Here is a 20,696-nt window from a genome sequence, read left to right on the forward strand (position 1 = left end):
AATTGCACCACTTTTGGGTCCACACTAGGTGTCTCACAAATTTTGTGGGGGATCAGGGGACGTGGGCACTCTGCCCGAAGCTTACTGCGAGCTTCCTTGGAGAGGGGAGTACGAATCCTTGCCTCCAAATATTGCGCCACATGAGTGGCGGGAAGCCATTCTGAGGACCTAGGATGGTGTAACTGGTCCGGATTAAATAGGGGGTCACCCATGGGATCCAGAATAATGTCCTTGCCGGACTCTAAAGGGTCTATATCGGTCCCCGCTGATTTAGACGGGTCCTCCTCAATAGCAGGATCCACTGCCACATCATTTAAATTATCTTCCCCAGAGTAAAGGGGGTAATCATCATACGCCTCCTCAACGGACTCTGCGTCCGAATCAGATACCTGCTCCGGTAAGGACCGGGCGGTCTTCCATGCACGTGCCCTTTCTGCCGGGCGTGAATTAGCTCTTTTGCGCGATTTGACTGCGCATTCATTGGATGGGCCAGAACCCACATTCACATTTGTTCTGGAGGCAGGAGGGGGCATTACAGGGTTAGTCTGAGCCCTTAGGGCCTGGGATATAGTGTGTGATAAGGACTCTGAAACTGTCCCCATAGCAGCAACTATTGCATCTGAAATAGACTGCTGGAGATTAGCAGCCTGCAATTCCTGAACAGGGGCATCATTAACCCTATGAGGGGGGGAAGGTGAGACCTGACTGGATCTTCTCACCGGTACCGAACTGGCAGGGGACACAGGGACCAAAGACATTCTTGAGATATGTACCTGAGGAGTAGGTCACCCCAACAGATAGAAGAAAAAACGCTGGCAAGAGCAGGAACCCGACGAGCGATGCGGACAGCACTGTGGAGCAATGAGCCGACGAGGAGCGCAGGAGCAAGAGCCCTCCCCTTCCAGAGAGAGACCAATCGGAAGAGAGGGAGGAGAAAGATGGCGTCCGAGAATCTCACCAAGAAACGCGAGATCTCGGCGTCTGAGGGGAGAAAAAACAAAGATGGCGCCTGAGAATCCCGTGCGACGAGATGTGAGGCGCCGAAGCCCGGGAAAACAGCGCGGGAAGGCACAGGTAAGGAGAAGGAGCAACGGTAGTCAAAATGGCCGAAATATAACTAAGGGCTATGGAAAAACAGCACCGAACAGCCCGAGACCGACCCGGTGTCACAGGGGTGAAACGGGAGGGACCGCAAGCGGCACGATTAACCCCTACAAGTCGAGACAGACCAACAGGGTACACAATAAGGAAATGGCCCTGAAAGATACCACTAAGACCCCTGTTCCAAAAGGAACTGGGGTAAATGATATAATCCAAACACAATCTCCAAAAGGTACCCCTCAGAAACTAAAAAGGAGAAATCAATAAGACAATTAACATGAAAGAAATTTTAGACCACTTATCTGAGCTGGAGCAGCAAAGAAAGAGGAAGTGTCCAGCCAGTGATGTCCCTTATATAGGGGTAGAAGGGGTGGAGCTGTTACCATGGATATTCTTATGGTTTTTTCTTCAATTGTCTTTGCTGCTATTTTTCAGTAAAGAAAGAGTTAAGCAAATATGAGCCTCCGTGTCTTGTAATAAAATCCAGAACATGTCATAATCCAGCAAATGCCAGATTAAAGGATTTTTCCCATATCATCACCATGACGGCCACAAGGAGATTGACCCATGACCTCTGTGGGGGCAGGAAACAGAGAAGAGGTTAAATTGCCCCCTCCCACCACCGCACCTCAGTGTTCCTGTCCCCACTGTGGCCAGGGTCAGAGAAGAGTCTCCCTGCGGCGGCAGGGAGATGAAGATAGGATTTTGTTATTATTTTTTCGTTGTCTCCAGGGGCCTCCTGGTTACCTGAGGCTCATCGGAGCTCCCCCAGTCCGCCGGCGGCCGCGTGCTCATGCTGGGCTGGGGGGTATCGGGAGGACTCGCTCCGGCTGGTCTGGAGCCTGCTCACGGGCCGCAATTCTCCTCCTCCTCCTCCCCTGTGGGTCGGGCTGGTAGCGGCCGGCGTGTGCGCACGCCGACGTCGGTGACGTCACTTCCGGGTTCGGCCGCAACCCGGAAGTAAAGCGCAGGAGCAGAGCAGTTTGAATAAAAGGCGGGAGCTGCCATAAGGACGCTGATCTGAGGTCTGTGAGTACTGCAGCTGCATTTTACCCTACAGAATGTCAGGTCCTGAGGTACAAACTGTTATGGAGCTGGATGCTCCCCCTCTGCCTCCTGTAAGTATCCCTCGGGGGATCCGCTTGTCTTATGGCACGATATTCTTTCTTTGCCAAGGCCTTATTTTCTGATACTGCTATTTCCATATCTGTTTCAGGCTAAAGAGGCGCAAAAAAAGCTTAAAAAACCTCCTCGCTGCATCTCTTGTGCAAGGAAACTGCCTGACGATTATGGAAAGAAGCTTTGTAAAGCATGTATTTCTGTTGTAATCCAGGAGGAACAGTCGTCCCTTATGGAAAATATCAGATCGGTGGTTCAGGAAGAAATTCGGGCCGCTAGAGTTGCTCAGTCTGATCCCCAGGACGAGCCTTCTCGCAAGCGTCCGCGTTCCAGGATTTTTTCTTCCGGATCCGAGGACGCAGGCGATAAAGCTTCTACCTCCACGCAGTGGGAGGATGATCCATCTCTCTCTGAGGGGGAGGGCATTGGTGGTTCAGTGGTAGAATTCTCACCTGCCACGCGGGAGGCCCGGGTTCGTTTCCCGGCCAATGCACCATCCTGCAGTCCATACCGCTACTCAAATCAGCTACAGGGTTCCTGGCAGATGCATCTGCTGAGTCTATCAGATTCTGTGCTAGGGAGGCAGGGTTGTCCAATGCGGCTCGTCGGACTTTGTGGATGAAGTCCTGGTCGGGCGATAGAATCTCTAAGCTAAAACTGATATCCATCCCCTTTTCAGGAGAATATGTATTCGGGCCGGTCCTAGACGAGATACTTGAGAAGGCGGCCGACAAGAAAAAGGGATTCCCAGAGGAAAGGTCCTTTAGGAAGAATCAGTCCTTTCGGTCCTACGGCGGACAGAATAAGTCTGTTAGAGGGAAGGGCAAGTCAGGCCGCTGGTCTTATCCCAAAGGGGGTAGAGGAAGGGGCTTCCTTCTCAAGCCCCAGTCCAAATCTGAGGACAAACAATGACGCCGTTGTAGGGGGGAGACTGAAGGATTTCCTGGGTCCATGGTCATTAACATCAAGAAATCCCTGGGCCCTGGACATCATTCAGCAAGGTTACAGGATCGAGTTCACCTCTCTCCCCCCTGCAAGATTCGTCATCACGAGGTTGCCTACCAGACTCTCCAACCTAAACATCTTTCAAGGAGTCCAGGACTTGGTGAAGAAGGGTGCTGTAATCCCGGTCCCCGCATCTCAGAGGGGTCAGGGGTACTATTCAACCCTATTCTTAGTAAGGAAAAAGGAAGGAGACTTCCGGACCATCATAAACTTAAAACAACTGAACAAGTTTATTCTTTACAGGAAGTTCAAGATGGAGTCTCTCAGATCCTTAGTGCCGTTGATAAAGCTAGGGGCATTTATGTGCTCGATCGACCTGAAAGATGCCTATCTGCACGTCCCCATTCACCCAGATCACCAGAGGTTTCTAAGGTTTGCTGTCCTAGACCCTTCCAATCGGATTCGTCATTTCCAGTTTATAGCACTGCCCTTCGGGATTTCAGCCGCTCCAAGGCTCTTCACCAAACTTGTGGTAGAGATGATAGCCCCTCTCAGACAGGAGGGATTAAATATAGTGCCATATCTGGACGATTTCCTAGTCATAGCGGACTCAAAAGATCTCCTGCTGTCGGACCTGGAAGTATTTCTATCCCGCCTATCTCAACTAGGTTGGATAGTGAACGAACCCAAGTCAATGTTGGTTCCATCCCAGAAGGTGAGATTTCTGGGAGTTACTCTAGACTCCGTAACTCAGTCAACCTTTCTTCCACAGAGCAAAATCCAGTCCCTGATAAACAAGGTGAGGCGCTTCCAACGGGGGAAAAAATGCTCAGTGAGGGAAGCAATGAGCCTAATCGGCCTCCTAACCTCCTGTATACCCTCGGTCGAGTGGGCACAGGCTCACTGCCGTGTGATTCAGACCTGGCTATTGTCCCACTGGAACAAGAAGAAGGGTTCTCTGGACTCCAAGCTCCCAATCCCAGGATTAGTAAGGAAGTCCCTCTCATGGTGGACGAAGGAGAGAAATCTGTCCCAGGGAGTCCCATGGATCAGATCACCGTCGATTACCGTCTTCACGGACGCCAGCCAATCCGGTTGGGGAGCAAAAATCGACAGAGCCTATTTCCAAGGAACGTGGAGGCGTCTGATATCTGCTCAGTCTTCAAATTTCAGGGAGCTGTATGCAGTAAGAGAAGCCCTTCTCGCCGCCAAGCAAGTGATACGAAATCAGCACGTGAAGGTCCTATCGGACAACGTGACTGTGGTCTCCTACCTAAAACACCAGGGGGGTACTCGATCAAGGAGACTCCAGAGTATCTCAGAGGAGATCTTCTCCTTTGCAGAAAAGGAACTAAAGTCCATCTCAGCAATGCACCTGAAGGGATCCCTGAATCTAGAAGCGGACTTTTTGAGCAGACAGGTAATAGATCATACAGAGTGGGCACTGAACCCAGAGGTCTTCAATATGCTAACCCGAAGATGGGGGCTTCCTACAATAGACCTGTTTGCATCAAGGAGAAATACGAAGGTGCAAATATTCTGCTCCCTAAATGCTGGGGACCATCCCTGGAGAGTAGACGCCTTCTCCCTAAAATGGTGCTGGGATCTAGGGTATGCATTCCCTCCATTGCCGCTCATCCCGAGGGTCATTCAGAAGATTCAGGAGGGGAGAACCACGGTAATACTGATCGCTCCGTTCTGGCCCAAGAGGAGTTGGTTCGCCCCTCTATTAAAGCTAGCAATAGACGAACCAGTGAGACTCCCACTCAGGGGGGACATCCTATACCAGGGTCCTTTGCTACATCCTCATCCGGAGTTCCTGAAGCTCACGGCTTGGATCCTGAGGTCTCCCTCTTAAGGTCTCAGGGCCTGTCAGACCAGGTTATAGCCACCCTGAGATGTTCTAGGAAAAAGGTCACTTCAGCGATATACCTGAAGATCTGGAAGAGATTCTGCTCATGGTCGGGCGAGGAAAATCCAAATTCCGTGGGGCCCAGTATCCAGAAAATTCTGGAATTTCTACAAAAGGGCCTGGACATGGGCCTTTCTCCATCCACTTTAAAGGTTCAAGTTTCGGCATTGAGCGCCTTCTTTGATTCCGACCTGGCAGACCATAGATGGATCAAACGATTCATTAGAGCTGCACGTAGACTGAGACCCACACTTAGGTCCCGCAGCCCAACCTGGGACTTAAATTTAGTTCTCAACAATCTTATGTGTTCCCCATTTGAGCCGTTGGAGGATTGTTCAATCAAATTGCTTTCATTTAAGACTGCCTTTCTTATAGCAATTACCTCTGCCAAGAGACTGGGAGAGATTCAGGCTCTCTCCATTAGGGAACCATACCTTACCATCACTGAGGATAAGATTGTGCTTAAACTAGACCCAGGTTTCCTGCCAAAGGTGGCCTCAGACCGCAACAGAGGCCAGGAGATTCTACTTCCATCCTTCTTCAACAATCCCAAGGACCAGGAAGAAGAGCAATTTCATTTCCTTGACGTTAGGCGTACAGTTATTAGATACTTGGAAGCCACTAGGGACTTCAGGAAGTCTGACAGTCTGCTTGTCCAATTTGCTGGAAGGAATAAGGGATCCAGGGCCTCAAAATCCTCCATTGCAAGATGGATTAAGGACACTATTACCTTATGTTATAAGAACCAGAATCTGGATCCTCCTTCCAATATTAGAGCCCACTCTACCAGAGCTGTATCTACTACCTTCGCTGAAAGAGCAGGGGCCTCCCTGGATGATATATGCAGGGCCGCCTCCTGGTCTAGTATTCACACATTTGTGAAACATTACCGTTTGGACTTGTCTGGAACCTCTGGCCTCTCTTTTGGTCAGAAGGTTCTCCAGGCGGTTGCCCCCACCCATAAAAAATAATTTTATAACTCTCCTTGTGGCCGTCATGGTGATGATATGGGAAAACCGGAATTAGACTTACCGGTAATTCAGTTTCCATGAAATCACCATGACGGCCCATACATTCCCTCCCTTCTTTTGTTGAAATTTTGTTTTTCACCGGTATTTTTCTGGTATGGTGTAATACTGGGAAATACTAGGACACTTCTGGCACTTGATATCTTTGGAACACTGAGGTGCGGTGGTGGGAGGGGGCAATTTAACCTCTTCTCTGTTTCCTGCCCCCACAGAGGTCATGGGTCAATCTCCTTGTGGCCGTCATGGTGATTTCATGGAAACTGAATTACCGGTAAGTCTAATTCCGGTTTTTGTTATATTCTAATGAATATTTAGATTCCATTTGTGGCCTGTGGAAAACAGAGTAAGGGCTCGTTCACACAAACCTTTTTTTGCATTCCGTATACAGGCCGTTTTTTGAGTTCCGTATACAGAACCATTCGTTTCAATGGTTTCGCCCAAAAAACGGAACGTACTCCGTATGCATTCCATTTCCATATTTCTGTTTCCTTTCAAAGATAGAACATGTCCTATTATTGCCCGCAAATCACAATCCCTGGCTCCATTCAAGTCAATAGGTCCGCAAAAAACTGAATATATACGGAATGTACTCCGTATGTCTTCCATATCCGTTCCGTTTTTGCAGAACCATCTATTGAAAATGTTATGCCCAGCCCAATTTTTTCGTTGTAATTACTGTATACTGTATATGCCATACGGAAAAACGGAACAGAACCGGAAATACTACTGAAACAAAAATCGGTTAAAAACGGCCCTCAAAACACTGAAAAAGCCATAAGGTCGTGTGAACAAGCCCTAACAGTCTGCTTCCACTTAGTAAAGTCAACCGTATCTTGGACATACTATTTGAGCTGTTCATCCTGAGCTGCCTGGTTCATGAGTGGAATGTGAGAGTTAGGAGCTTGGTGAGGGGGGATAGGGTTATGGGAAGGAAATAATCATGAAAAGCTGGGAATGAGCTGTAAATTACAAATTCAGGTGGCATCTGTGTTTGGCTATACCAGGGATAGTTAACCTGCAGCTCTCCAGCTGTTGTAAAACTACAACTCCCACCATGCTCTGCTGTAGGCTGATAGCTATAGGCAGTGTGGGCATGCTGGGAGTTATAGTTTTACAACCGCTGGAGAGCCTGAGGTTGGCCATCGCTGGACTATACCATCGTAACACTCTTTGTAGAAGAACTTAAGGGCTCACGCACACGATTGTATTTTTCCCCCGTCTTCTTGCAGCCCGTATGCACAACCATTCACTTCAATAGGGCCACAAAAAAACGGAAATGACTGCCTGCCCATTCTGTGTCCGAATGTCCTATTCTTATCTGCATTACGGACAAGGATAAGACAGTTCTATTAGAGTCGGTCGTTCCGTTCCACAAAATGCAGAATGCACACGGCCGGTATCCGTGTTTTAAGTATCCGCAATTTACATCCAACGGCCGTGTGCATGAGCCCTTAGAGGGCTTATCATCCTTATGTCAAATTTGCAGGAAGGATTCACGTGGGGGCAGCCTTTGGTAAGAAAAAGTAGTGCAATGCAGATTTTCCTGCCACTCAGGGCCAGTGAAAAGCTGGGTAACAATTTGTTTCAGCAGTGTAATAAAAGTTCTGATTGCATGTGTATGACGGCACAATAATAACACTCTCTATGTGAGATAGACCTGAACGGAATGTCAGATTGGCAGTGAGGACTGACACCTATATGATAGGAAAAAGTAATAGAATGCACTTTTCCTTACCACGCGGGGTCTGTGGAAATGTGGGTGATGACACCCACCGTACTGCCTGACGTGAGTGTTAGACACTTACAGAACAAAGTTTCCATCCTTTACAGATGGAGAAGAAGTGATTCCTCCTCCGCAGCTTTTAGAAACTGTCGCTCTCCCTGCAGTTTTATATAACGATTGTGACCATGAACGCCACTGCTGCCTATTTATAACACGCAAAGCCGGCTGGATTATTGTTGTTGGTTTCATGTGACAGTTCTGTATCTCGCCATAGAAGCGTGTTCGTCTCGCTGGCTGAGGCAGACCGTCTAGTACTCTGTGACTCACAGTCTGGAATTGAAATGACAGTGCCTAATTAAACCGCTGAAGTATCAGGAGGTGTGCAGCAGCTCGTGCACTGGCAGACCATCGCACCCCCTCCCTCCGCTGACCATCATGACACCCTGCAGACCGTCACATCACTGCATCCCGGTCTGTACTGCCTTCATTAATTTCTAAAATCATGACACCGAGTGTTGCGCCAGCCTATGGTGTCTCTTTTATCAGCAGCGTAACCCACCTGGTGAGGAAAGCTGATATCTATTGCATCAGTGCGAAAAATAAAAAGTTGCTAAGGATGTAGGGTCATTTGGTGCGATTTATTGGCATATTACACAGGACTGGAGAAAACCCTTCTGCACGACTCAAAGCAGCTGTTGCACGACAAACTCAGCTCTGCTACATTACTCTGACATTTTAAATGGCCATTAGCTACAATGTTGGCTGCTTAGTACAGTTGATTTACTTGAAGGAACACCTTACCAAGTTGGGTATGTCCTGCAGAGAGGCAAATACATTTGAAGGGCATCTGTCAGCAGATTTGTACCTATGACACTGACTGTTACATGTGCACTTGGCAGCTGAAGACGTCTGTGTTGGTCCCATATTCATATGTGTCCGCATTGCTGAGAAAAGTGATGTTTTAATATATGCAAATGAGTCTCTAGGAGCAATGGGGGCGTTACCATTACACCTAGAGGCTCTGCTCTCTCTGCAACTGCCGCATCCTCTCCACTTTAATTGACAGGACCATGATATTTTTTACTGCCTGACCCAGTCAATCAAGGTGCAGAGGGCACAGCAGTTGCAGAGAGAGCAGAGCCTCTAGGTGTAATGGTAACGCCCCCATTGCTCCTAGAGGCTCATTTGCATATATTAAAACATCACTTTTCTCAGCCAGTGTCATAGGTACAAATCTGCTGACAGATGCCCTTTAAGAAGATTTTTCCCCCTTAAAGGGAAAAATCTCCAGTAAATATAAATCCTCAAGTCGCCCTCTCCTTCAAGATCTGTAGTTAAAAATTTTAATCAGCCGTTGTATAAATGAAAGCCGGGTACCTACAAACATGGTTGCCATTACAACTTCAATTGGCTAACTCTGCACACTGCTTTAGGGCCTCATGCACACGACCATATGTATTTTGCGGTCCGCTAAACATGGATTGGCAAAAAATACGGATGTCGTCCATGTGCATTCCGTATTTTGTGGAATGGAACAGCTGGCCCCTAAATTGCAGATACTTAAAACACGGATACCGGCTGTGTGCATTCTGCATTTTGTGGAACGGAACGACCGCCCCCTAATAGAACTCTCCTATCCTTGTCCATAATGCGGACAATAATAGGACTTGTTCTGTTTTTTTGCGGAACGGACATACGGAAACAATGCACACGGAGTGACTTCAGTTTTTTTTCGGACCCATTAAAATGAATAATTCTGCATACGGTCCGCAAAAAAAACGTAACGGACATGGAAAGAAAAAACGTTTGCATGCAGGTGCCCTTATTGTGTTGAAATGTAAGCATGGATCAGAACCTTTAAAGAGGAGCTGTAACTTCTCCACGGAGATACATTTCAGGCACATTTATTCTTATGACTGTATAATGTGCCATTCCTTTATTATTTCTCCTGGAAGTTATGAATGAATTACTGGTAATCCGCAATTAAGGTCCAGATGACTGTTACCAGTTAGGGGGTGTGCCCCTGCGCAGCGAGTTACTATCTAATCAGTGCTACCAGTGTCAGACCGTGCAGGGACACACCCCTAACTGGTAACAACCATCTGGACCTTTGTTGCAAATTGCTGGCAATTCATTCATAACTTATAGCAGGAATAATAAAGGAACAGTTCAACACAAAGTCATAAGAAAAGATGCTTCAGAATTGTTACTACACGTGGAATGTAAGTAGCCTCTTCATTTATGTGAGGCCAGCCTCTTTTCGCTGTCTTGAAGGGTGAGGGTCTTTTATAAATCAAGTTTCTCGCCATACCTTAGACAGTAGGCGACCACAGATAATGACATTCTTACAACTCACACCGTCAGTGTAGTGACACCCACCGATCTGTAATAGCGGCCCATTTGGTTGTCACCCAGATTAGATGACTCAAGGATTTTTAAGGGGAAATATGTGTCCTACAAACCTAGGCATCGGCTAAAACCTTTCTTTTAAAGGGTTACAATTCCGACTTTCTAAAGCGTTCTATCAGTAAGTGTGTCGCCATCTTGACAGTTCCATGGTTGCCCGCCAGTGATTTACATATAAGAATGGCCCTGGTGCCTGTCTGTGTGCCCGGTGCTGCTCATCCTCATACACAGCTGTCTGTAACGCTGTACAAAAAGCAAGGTTTTGATAGTATGTGTCAGACGTCCTCTGCCTGGAACAGAGTCCGCACAGCTAATTGAAAGTTCTGCCGAGTAGACGGCGAGCTGGAAGCTGTTGGGTCCCCATAGACCTGATTAGACTGTTCCCTGTTGTGCCTTACCTTCAATAACACTGAAGTTTCTCAAAATACCTTTATAATTTGTAACCCTGAGGATGAGATGAAAGTGTGTGAGCTGGTGCATGACAAGAACTCAAAGAACCCGCCTATAGGGGGCGCTGTGCATGCTGCACAATTACGTATCAATAATTATTAGTTACTGCGACAATCATTTAAGGAGGAGGCGCCTCCCCTTCTGACTTACCTTTGTGGAGCAACTCATAATCCCCAGCATGTGACGGGGCTGCCGGAGCTGCTCTTTTTCTATGGCTGTGATGGCGAACCTATGGCCCGGAACTCAGAGGCCTCTCTCTGGGCACCCGCACCCTGGAAGAACATGGTGTACCAATGTGCCTTATCTTTTCCTGCCATTCATCAGCGCGGGGCGCACTATGAACAGCACAGGCAGCGCACTGAATGTAGGCAGGCTATTATAGCTAAGTGATAAAGTACATGGAAGATATACTATATTGGACTGCAGTATTCAGGTAAAATTGGCACTTTGCTATAAATAAGTGGGTTTTGGGTTGCAGTTTGGGCACTCGGTCTGTAAAAGGTTCGCCATCACTACTCTATGGTATACATGTATGCTCTAATAAGGCTTATATTCAAGGGTGCTAAATATGGCTATAGATGTTAGAAGTACATGTAGCATGCGTAAAAGTGACTTTTGCAGATTTTATGAATGTCCCATGTTATCTGCTTCAGCGCCCTCATAATAGTTATAGCAGCCATAGTTATGTACATATTGCACTTGCCACGTCTTCTTAAAAGGGTTCTGCACATTTTTTTTAAACTGATGATCTATCCTCTGGATAAATCATCAGCTTCTGATCGGCGAGGGTCCGACACCCAGGAACCTCGCCGATCAGCTGTTTGAGAAGGCCGCGGCGCTCCAGCAGCGCCGCGGCCTTCTCACTGTTTACTGCTGGCTGAGTGACGTCACTACTTGTATCAACTGGCCTGGGCGGGGCTAAGCTCCATTCAAGGGAACAGAGCTTAGCCACGCCCAGGCCAGTGATACTAGTCATGATGTCACTGGGCCTGCGGTAAACTGAGAAGGCCACGGTGCTGCTGGAGGGCCGCTGCCTTCTCAAACAGCTGATCGGCGGGGGTCCCGGGTGTCGGACCCCCGCCGATCAAAAGCTCATGATCTTTCCAGAGGATAGATCATCAGTTTAAACAAAGTGCAGAACCCCTTTAATACATACGTTTGCTGCTCATCCTCCCCAGTGCTAGAGCGTATATCACTTATCTAGTGGTAAGTGAGACCCACATCAGCTAATGACGCTGGTCCAACTTCACAAACATCACCCAACAAACCTTAATATAAAAAAAGGGGCCACTCTGGAGTGTATTAACACTTTAGTCTGGGTTGAGATCCACTGGATCACTATTTGAACACTTCTGGGTTAGAAGACACCAGCACTTATTGATTTCTATATGAACCAGAACAGGAGAAGAAGTTAGCTACTTCCTCCCTGGCTGGTGTCAGCACCGAACTATACTTCCCTGCACAGACTGATTGACTGCCAGAGAGAAAGAGGAGGGACAATGAGAAGCCTCTCCGTGACATATGTTATCCCTATGAGAGCTAATATGGCTGACAAAGGTCAGACAGCTACTTCCTCAGAAAGTCTGGAGAATAAATGGCAGAGCTTACCATAGAAAGAGGCTGTTCACCGCTACCACGCAGGGGAGCTTCCATGGTTAGCTTGACGTTTTCAAGTTTGGGTCACATGAAGATAACGACCCTACCATCTGATTTGTAGAGTGGACACCCTCAGTGTCTTCGATGGGCAGTGAGGACTCAGGTCCCCCAATTTACATACAGATAAGGAAATCTTATGCCCCTTCCCCACGCCAGATAACCCTGGACTGGTTCTAAAAATCCACCTTCTGTGGTGACAGATACCCTTACTCATATAGCAGGCTTAGCCAAAGTTTGAAAATGGAAATCTAAATAGTCCTAGTACCCCGTAACTGGTCAAGGAAGAAGCCATACATTTGTTATACCGCTGAGGACAGTGATTGGCTGCAGCCGTCATGTGCCGTGTAAACAAGCTGAAGGAGGACCAGAGGAGCAGAGTAGAGAACTGCGCTGGAGAAATAAGTAGGTATACCATCATTTTTTATTTTATACTATTTGGGGGCTTGATTTTTAATTATCTCAGACAACCCCTTTAACCAGGACATTACTTATGATCTATTAATTCCTGAAACTATCCGAAACCACTAGGAATATTGGGGTTTGGTTTAAAGTAAACTGGCTCAGTTGCCCATAGCAACCAATCAGATTCTGCCTTTCACTTTTCCGAGCTCCTTTAGAAAATGAAAGCTGTAATCTGATTGGTTGCTATGGTTTTCCTTTACACCAGTATTGATAAATCTCCTTCATTAAGCGTTAACCTCCAACCTACTTTAACCCATTATGTAGCTGAGAGATATTATGTATTAGTCCCTAAATGACCAGCAATATTACAGGAATACCATGACCATCCTCCTCCAATGTATGAAGCATGTCAATATGTGGAATGATGGAAAAGTTGGTGTAATGGAGGGTAGCATTTTGGCATTGTGCCCATTGGCACTTCTGGAGTCATGAACCTTCTACCACACTGATCTCTGAAAGTATATATAACGCCATAGGGGTTTCTCTAAGGCCTCATGCACACGACTGTGCCGATTTTTGCGGTCTGCAAACCGCGTATCCGCAAAAAAACTAAGCCGTTCATGTGCCTTCCGCAATTTGCGGAAAGGAACAGGCAGCCAATTATAGAAATGCCTATTCCTGTCCGCAAAACGGACAAGAATAGGACATGCGATTTTTTTTTGCGGGGCCACGGAACGGTACAACGGATGCAGACAGCACACAGAGTGCTGTCCGCATCTTTTGCGGCCCCATTGAAGTGAATAGGCCCACACCCAAGCCGCAAAAAATGTGGCATGGATGTGGACCACAACAACGGTCGTGTGCATGAGACCTTAGCCTGTGCTTTCTGCAGAAGTGTCTACACTTTCTTCTCGCTCCCTTATTGTGGAGAGGACATTTCCTATGCTTGAAGGAATATGACCTCTCCCTCTGACATTTGGCTGATGGGTCATTTGAAGAGCGAGTGTTTGCTGTCATCTGTTATAAGCAATATTGTTTAAGCCTTATTTTAGGATATGACCTGAAGATTTCTGCGCATTTTCTACTAATATGGACCCTTTGGGGACTAAGCATTGTGGACATGTATCTGATGCTGGATTTTAGGATGAAGGTGTCATCAGACATGAATAGATGTGGGAGATGCTCAAACCTCCATGAAGTTTTGAGCCATAGAGTGAGAGGAAGAGAAAAGTGTTCTCACTATTCCCCTGCAGTCGCCACTAGAGGGAGCTCTTTGCATACATGTAGTTCCTACTCAATGTTAACTACACCAGGTGACCGAGTTCCTCCTAGTGGTGGCTACAGGTAAACACAATTGTATCTGGGGGGACCATGAACCGGTGTTATATTTCCAGATGCTCACAGGCATCTAGTCATAGTTTTGACATAAAACAGCACAGCTGGAGAATATGATGGGAGTAAGGCCCCTTTCACACGAGCCAGTATTCCGCGTGGGTGCGATGCGTGAGTTGAACGCATTGCACCCGCACTGAATCATGACCCATTCATTTCTATGGGGCTGTTCACATGAGCAGTGATTTTAACGCATCACTTATGCGTTGCGTGAAAATCGCAGCATGCTCCTCTTTGTGCGTTGCGGTGCGATAATCCACGCTACGCAGGCCCCATAGAAGTGAATGGGGTTGCGTGAAAATCGCAAGCATCCGCAAGCAAGTGCGGATGCGGTGCGATTTTCACGCATGGGTTCTAGGTGACAGTCTATTCACTGTATTATTTTCCCTTATAACATGGTTATAAGGAAAAATAATAGCATTCTGACTACAGAATGCATAGTAAAATAGTGCTGGAAGGGTTAAAAAAATAAAAAAGTTAACTCACCTTATCCTCTTGATCTCGTAGTTCCCGGTCTGTTCTTTGCTAGCTGTAGGCTAAAGGACCTGTGGTGATGTCAGATCACATGCTCCATCACCATGGTGATGGACCATGTGATTGGAGCATGTGATCTGACGTCACCACAGGTCATTTAGCCCACAGCTAGCAAAGAACAGACCGGGAACTACGCGATCAGGAGGATAAGGTGAGTTAACTTTTTTATTTTTTTAACCCTTCCAGCACTATTATACTATGTATTCTGTAGTCAGAATGCTATTATTTTCCCTTATACCCATGTTATAAGGGAAAATAATACAATCTTCAGAACATCAATCCCAAGCCCGAACTTCTGTGCACTCGCGCGGAAAAATTGCGCATTTTCCCGCAACGCACCCGCCTCTTATCCGGGCAAAAACATGACGCCCGTGTGAAAGAGGCCTAACAGTTTTAGCAGGATACTCCAGGTTTTCCATCCCTATAGGGGGGGTTGTGTCATGTTTGAAAGTTGTCCATTACCCACAGGATAGGGCATAATCGACTGATTGAATTAGGCCAACCACCGATCCTGAGAACAGGGGTCCAGTTCCCCTGTCACGGATGTCAAGCAGAGGTCATGAAAATAGTGAGAAATCTACACAAAAAGTATATTTAAAAATCATAAAAGACTTTTCCTTTGAGGCCATTCCACCAACAGAATATTTTGTGTTTTCAGCTGGCTCATCACTACAAGACTCTGCAGCAAATGTTGAAGCCGGGTAATGATCCGGAGGGGGGAGATGAAGCTTTGAAATACTACGCCAACCACACGGCACAAATTGAGGTAAGGGGACCAAGTTATTCTACACAGAAATTCTCGCAGCAGCAGCCAGATGTTCCATGTGAAGCTGAGCAGACCTGCCAATCCCTATTCACACTGGATCATGTACCGTACATGTTTTCTCCTTGTTGACTTCAGTGGCAGAAAAACACAAGCACAGAGTACACTTATGCTTTTCATTTATGTTTTTCCAGTGGCATCTAGTTTGGCTTCATTTTTTATGCTTTTTTCACTGATGTCATATGTGGGGTCATTTTTTTTATGTTTTTTTTTTTTTACTAATTACATATTTGGAGTAATATTTTCATGTTTTCTTCACTAATGCCACAGTTGAAGTCACAATTCAGATCCTGAAGTCTGGAGCATGCGTTTGAAAAATATTGCAGCCCATTACAGAGCCTTACTTTCCCTATGGAAGATAATGGTGGCTGAAATATGAATCCACAGTCTTCTGTGCAGGCAAATGTGGTTCTGGAAGGGGACATTTTCATTATAGAGTAAAATTCCTTTAATTCAGATTGCCTGGACTTTATTGATGCTGATTTATCAAATATTCTGCATTATTGGATTTTGATACAAAAATGTGTAGAATTTACTTGTTAGGTAAAGGCAAGCCCAGCATAAAGTGCTGTTTCCAAAATATAAGATTATCATGCAGTTAAGTATTGAAAAGTGCCAGATTATAAGACTTCATAGATTATCAGATGCCGGATCAAAGGAATTTCACCATACAATATTACTTGTTGGTAATTACTTAGCCTTAAAGGATTTATCCGGGAATGATTTAAAATGGCTGCTGGCAGCCTGTCCTTGATTGTGAGCAGGATTGGTGCCACCACTTAAAGGGGTTGTCCGGGTTTAGAGCTGAACCCAGACATACCCCCATTTTCACCCCTCCGGTCCACCTGATATGAGCATTGGAGCATTTTGTGCTCCAATTCTCTCCCTTGCCCTGCGCAATCCAGGGCTTTTTTCTTTGTTTTTAACATTACTAGGTGGACGCTTCCTCCCAGTAGTGTTCCCGGTGATGTCACCAGCTCTGATGGACAGGCTTTAGCGCTGCCCTACCCATTTTACAGGCTAGGGCAGCACTAAAGCCCGCCCATTAGCGCCAGTGACGTGACCGGGCTCACTGCTGGATGGAAGCCTCCGCATAGCAGTCTCTATGGAGAGCCTGGCACGTCACCGGATCTCCAAAAAATGCTTTTGCCCTGCGCGATTCAGCACAGGGCAAAGGAGAGCATCAGAGCGTGAAATGCTACGATGCTCATATTAGGGGGGCTGCCTGGGTGAAAATGAGGATATGTCCAGATTCAGCTCTGAACCCAGTCAACCCCTTTAATTAAGCTGCCTAGGGGGGTGAGAGGGCAGGGGCCTCACTACATACTACAATACTCTACAACAGATGGTAATGAAATGATCCTGCCTACGATATGCCAAAATGGCTGAGCAGCCTGACAGGATTACTCACCAGATTGTAGTGTGAAGTGAGACCCCACAGTTTGAATAGCATTTTTAAAGAGAAGAAACAGTACAGGTGGAGCAGGTTTTATTAGATCACCTGCTGCTATTTTTTCCTGTTCTCTTTCAGATTGTCCGTCATGATCGTACCATGGAGCAGATTGTGTTCCCCGTACCGAACATCTGTGAATATCTGACCCGGGAGTCCATGTGGCGGGTGTTTGACACCACAGAGAGGGATGAGCAAGGCAGCAAAGTCAATGACTTCTTCCAGCAGACGGAAGATCTGTACAACGAAATGAAGTGGCAGAAGAAGATCAGGAGTGAGCACAGTCAGCGCTTCACATAGGGGGGCTGTCGGGACATGCTGGGAGTTGTAGTTTGTAACAGCTGGGTAGTCGAGGTTGAAGACCAGTGCTATAGGGGGTATCCAGGACTGTAAGTAAAGCTGGAACATGTAGTTTTGTAACAACTGGAGAATCCAGGTTGGTGAACAGTGCTATAAGTATGACTACAGGCCTTGCTGAGGGTTGTAGTTTTGCAACATCTGGACAACTGGATGATGTAAGCCAGGCATGCTCAACCTGCGGCCATCCAGCTTTTGCAAAACTACAACTCCCAGCATGCCCGAACAGCCTACAGTTATCATCCTACAGCAGGGCATTGTGGGAGTTGTAGTTTTACAACAGCTGGAGGGCCGCAGGTTGAGCATGCCTGATGTAAACCAATCGTATAGGCCCTGACCAACAAATGGGTATGACCTCAGACCATGCTGGGAGTTGCAATATGTAAAAGCTGTTAAGCCAATGGTTAGGGACCATTTTAAGACATAGATCTGTCTTCAGGCCATGCTGAGAGTTGTAGTCTTGTAACAGCTGAAGAGATTGGAAATCAATGTTATAGGGCAGGGATCAGCAACCTCCGGCACTACAGCTGTTCTTAAACTACAACTCTCAGAATCCTCCTTTCACTTCTGTGGGAGTTATAAGAACATCTGAGTAAGTGTGCATGCTGGGAGTTGTAGTTTTACAGCAGCTGGAGTGCCGAAGGTTGCTGATCCCTGCTATAGGACTTCCCTGGGTGTAGCTATGACTTTAGGTAAGGATGAAATGCGTAGTTTTATTACAACTGTTGAGTCGAAGGTTAGGGACCAATTCAGGACATGCTGTAGCTATGTCTTCAGACTATGCTGGGAGTTGTAGTCTTGCAATAGCTGGAGAGACATACATTAGAAACACGTAACACAGGGGCTGCCTAGGACATATATATGTCCCCAGGCCATGCTGGAAGCTATAGTTCATAACAGCTAGAGTGCTGTGGGTTGTGTGCGTGAATCTGTGTGTTAACCGACCCTTCCCCAATCCTTGTGGACTGACCCTTCAAAAGCGAATACGACTCCTCCCTAATTTCCCATAATGCACACATTCCTCAGGTTTATTGAGCATTAATTATTAAAGGGGCTTAAGCTGGGCTGTAAATCTCCTCAGTAATCGCCATGTTGTCTCCCTCCAGAGGGTGGCAGCGCAGATGGAAGCAGTTCCGGTAATTTATACTTGGTATTCTGCGTATACATTGTGTTTTGTGTATGACTCTCGGCCGCCGCTCAGTACACATTGTACCTTTTAATATTTCATTAGTTAATCAGATCTCTCTGGCGTTCTGTTCACGAACGTGCTGCACTTCATCACCGCGCAAGAGCCCAGGCCCAAAGCTGCATGGCCATAGACGCTGCCCCCCTCCCTCTCAGCGGAGCCCAGATACACGTCCCGGCCTAAATAATTAAATACTTGTTAACCATAGAAATAGAGCAATATATCTGTATTTCTTCCTGTTTTATTAACACAAAGTGATTTCTAAAGAAAGTCCAAATGTTCCAACCCTATACATGTATCTATAGAAACCTTCTGATAATCCGGCATCTACCACTGATAGCTTTTCTAGATTTTTGGGCATCTGCATATATAGGAAAGTTCTGTAATCTGGAAGAAACCTGGATTCTGTCATCCAGCTTTCAGTATCCCCATGGGTGCTGATCTGGTTGTAATGTCGGACCATCAGATACAGAGGACCGGTGGACTTTTACTTCATGGGAGAAAATAGATACTGTAGCCACAGATTGAAGATCTCTGGTCTAAATTATAGCACCATAATTTGTGTTACTTTTCTGCTAGTTTTATATACTTATGGCTCACCTTCCAGTAATCTAGAATATCTTGTTGGATTAAAGGACTTTTTACTGTATGTATTGTATATAGTGACATTGTTTTTATCCATCTTCCAGTTTTAGACAAAGGGGGAGATTTATCAAACTGGTTGAAAGTAGAACTGGCTTAGTTGCCCATAGCAACCTATCACATTCCACCTTTTATTTTTCACAACTCCTGTGGAATCTGATTGGTTGCTATGGGCAACTAAGCCAGTTCTACTTTAGACAAGTTTGATAAATCTCCCCCAGAGTTCCTATAATCCAGACAGTTAACATTAGTGTAATTATCTTTTTCTAAAATAGTCCAAAAATCCAGAAACTATGATCCTGTAGATTTCTATAGGCTGCGAGATTTCTCCCTGTTCCATGCAGAGTTTTGATATTTATGCTGGACCGGTCATTAGGGGTTGTCCATGATTAGCTAAACATGGCTGCTTTCTTCACAAACTGTGCCACAGTGTTTCGCCGGTCTTGTGTGGTATCGCAGTTTGGCCCCATTTACTTCAGTAAAGCTGAGCTGCAATACCCGATACAACCTGTAGACAGGTGTGGCAGATTTTTTCCTAATGTTTTTGTAACTGTGGACAACCCCTTATAAGGGCTCTGCACAGCAGAAAGTTGCAACCAAACATGTCAGAATCACATAGACTTTGTATAATGATCACTCCAATCATTATTCTTTACACAGGGAAGAACTCACAGTGCAAACAGCACCAGATAGCTCAGCTTCCTGGGGTTTTAGGCTTAGTTATAGCACAACCTGGGTGTAGTTAGAGCGGGTGTCATATTTGGTAGGGGGAGTAATAGTTATAGAAGCGAGTTTCTAGCAGCCAGTGTCCTCCAGATGTTGCGTTGCGGCCACATTCTCCTCTCCGCTCCGCTCGCCGCTCCCTTCTATGCCGCACATTCCTAAATTAAACGTTTACATTTAAATGGGACTTTGTGTTTGCACACCAACCGCTTATTACACAGAGATCAGCGGCAGATTTGTCATTAAGCTTGTCCCTGACAAGCCTGCGGATGAATGAATTAGTGAGTGCAGGTGTTCATGCCACAGAAAATCTAACGCTTCTCTTCTACAGTAAAAAGAAAAAAAATGTAAAACCAGTGGCAGCAGGGAGGGTGGTAAACAAGGCACATCGTAGTCATACACCGATCAGCCATAACATGAAAACCCAATAGTGTCTTAGGTTCCTCTAGTGCTGTCTAAACAGCCATGATGTTAGCAGCAGGTCCTTTAAGTCCTCTGTTTGGGAGATGTGGCCTCCATGGATTAGACTTGTTCTTCCAGCTCATCTCACAGATGTTCCACCAGGCTGAGAACTTTAGAATTTGGAAACCAAGTCAACTCCTTATCTTGTCCCTCAAACCATTCCTGAACAATTTTTGCAGTGCAGCCAGGGCATTATTCTGTTGAAAGAGGCATTGGAGGATCCTGCTGCCATAAAGGGTGGTACTTAGTCTGAAACAGTGTTTAGCTAAGTGGTGAGCATCTAAGTGAGGCTCTTTGCATCATTCGAAGCCTGTCCAAACGGGAGAATTGCCCACGTTACTCTTGAACATATATACGTTTAACAGATTCCACTGAGTGGAATCTG

The 20,696-nt window shown here is 46.3% G+C and overlaps 1 protein-coding gene and 1 non-coding gene across 2 annotated transcripts in view; both read left to right on the forward strand.

Annotated features, from left to right (window-relative positions):
* ITPR2 (inositol 1,4,5-trisphosphate receptor type 2) overlaps positions 1–20,696 on the forward strand; it is a 372,015-nt gene that overhangs the window by 272,248 nt on the left and 79,071 nt on the right. Inside the window, 2 exon segments of the mRNA XM_044281452.1 lie at positions 15,327–15,434; positions 17,023–17,215. Coding sequence (XP_044137387.1) covers positions 15,327–15,434; positions 17,023–17,215 — 301 coding nt within the window.
* Positions 2,643–2,713, forward strand: TRNAG-GCC. Its single transcript has one exon. It is a non-coding gene; the product is annotated as a tRNA-Gly (tRNA).

Source organism: Bufo gargarizans, chromosome 2 (assembly GCF_014858855.1).
Source record: "Bufo gargarizans isolate SCDJY-AF-19 chromosome 2, ASM1485885v1, whole genome shotgun sequence".
Lineage (NCBI taxonomy): Eukaryota > Metazoa > Chordata > Amphibia > Anura > Bufonidae > Bufo > Bufo gargarizans.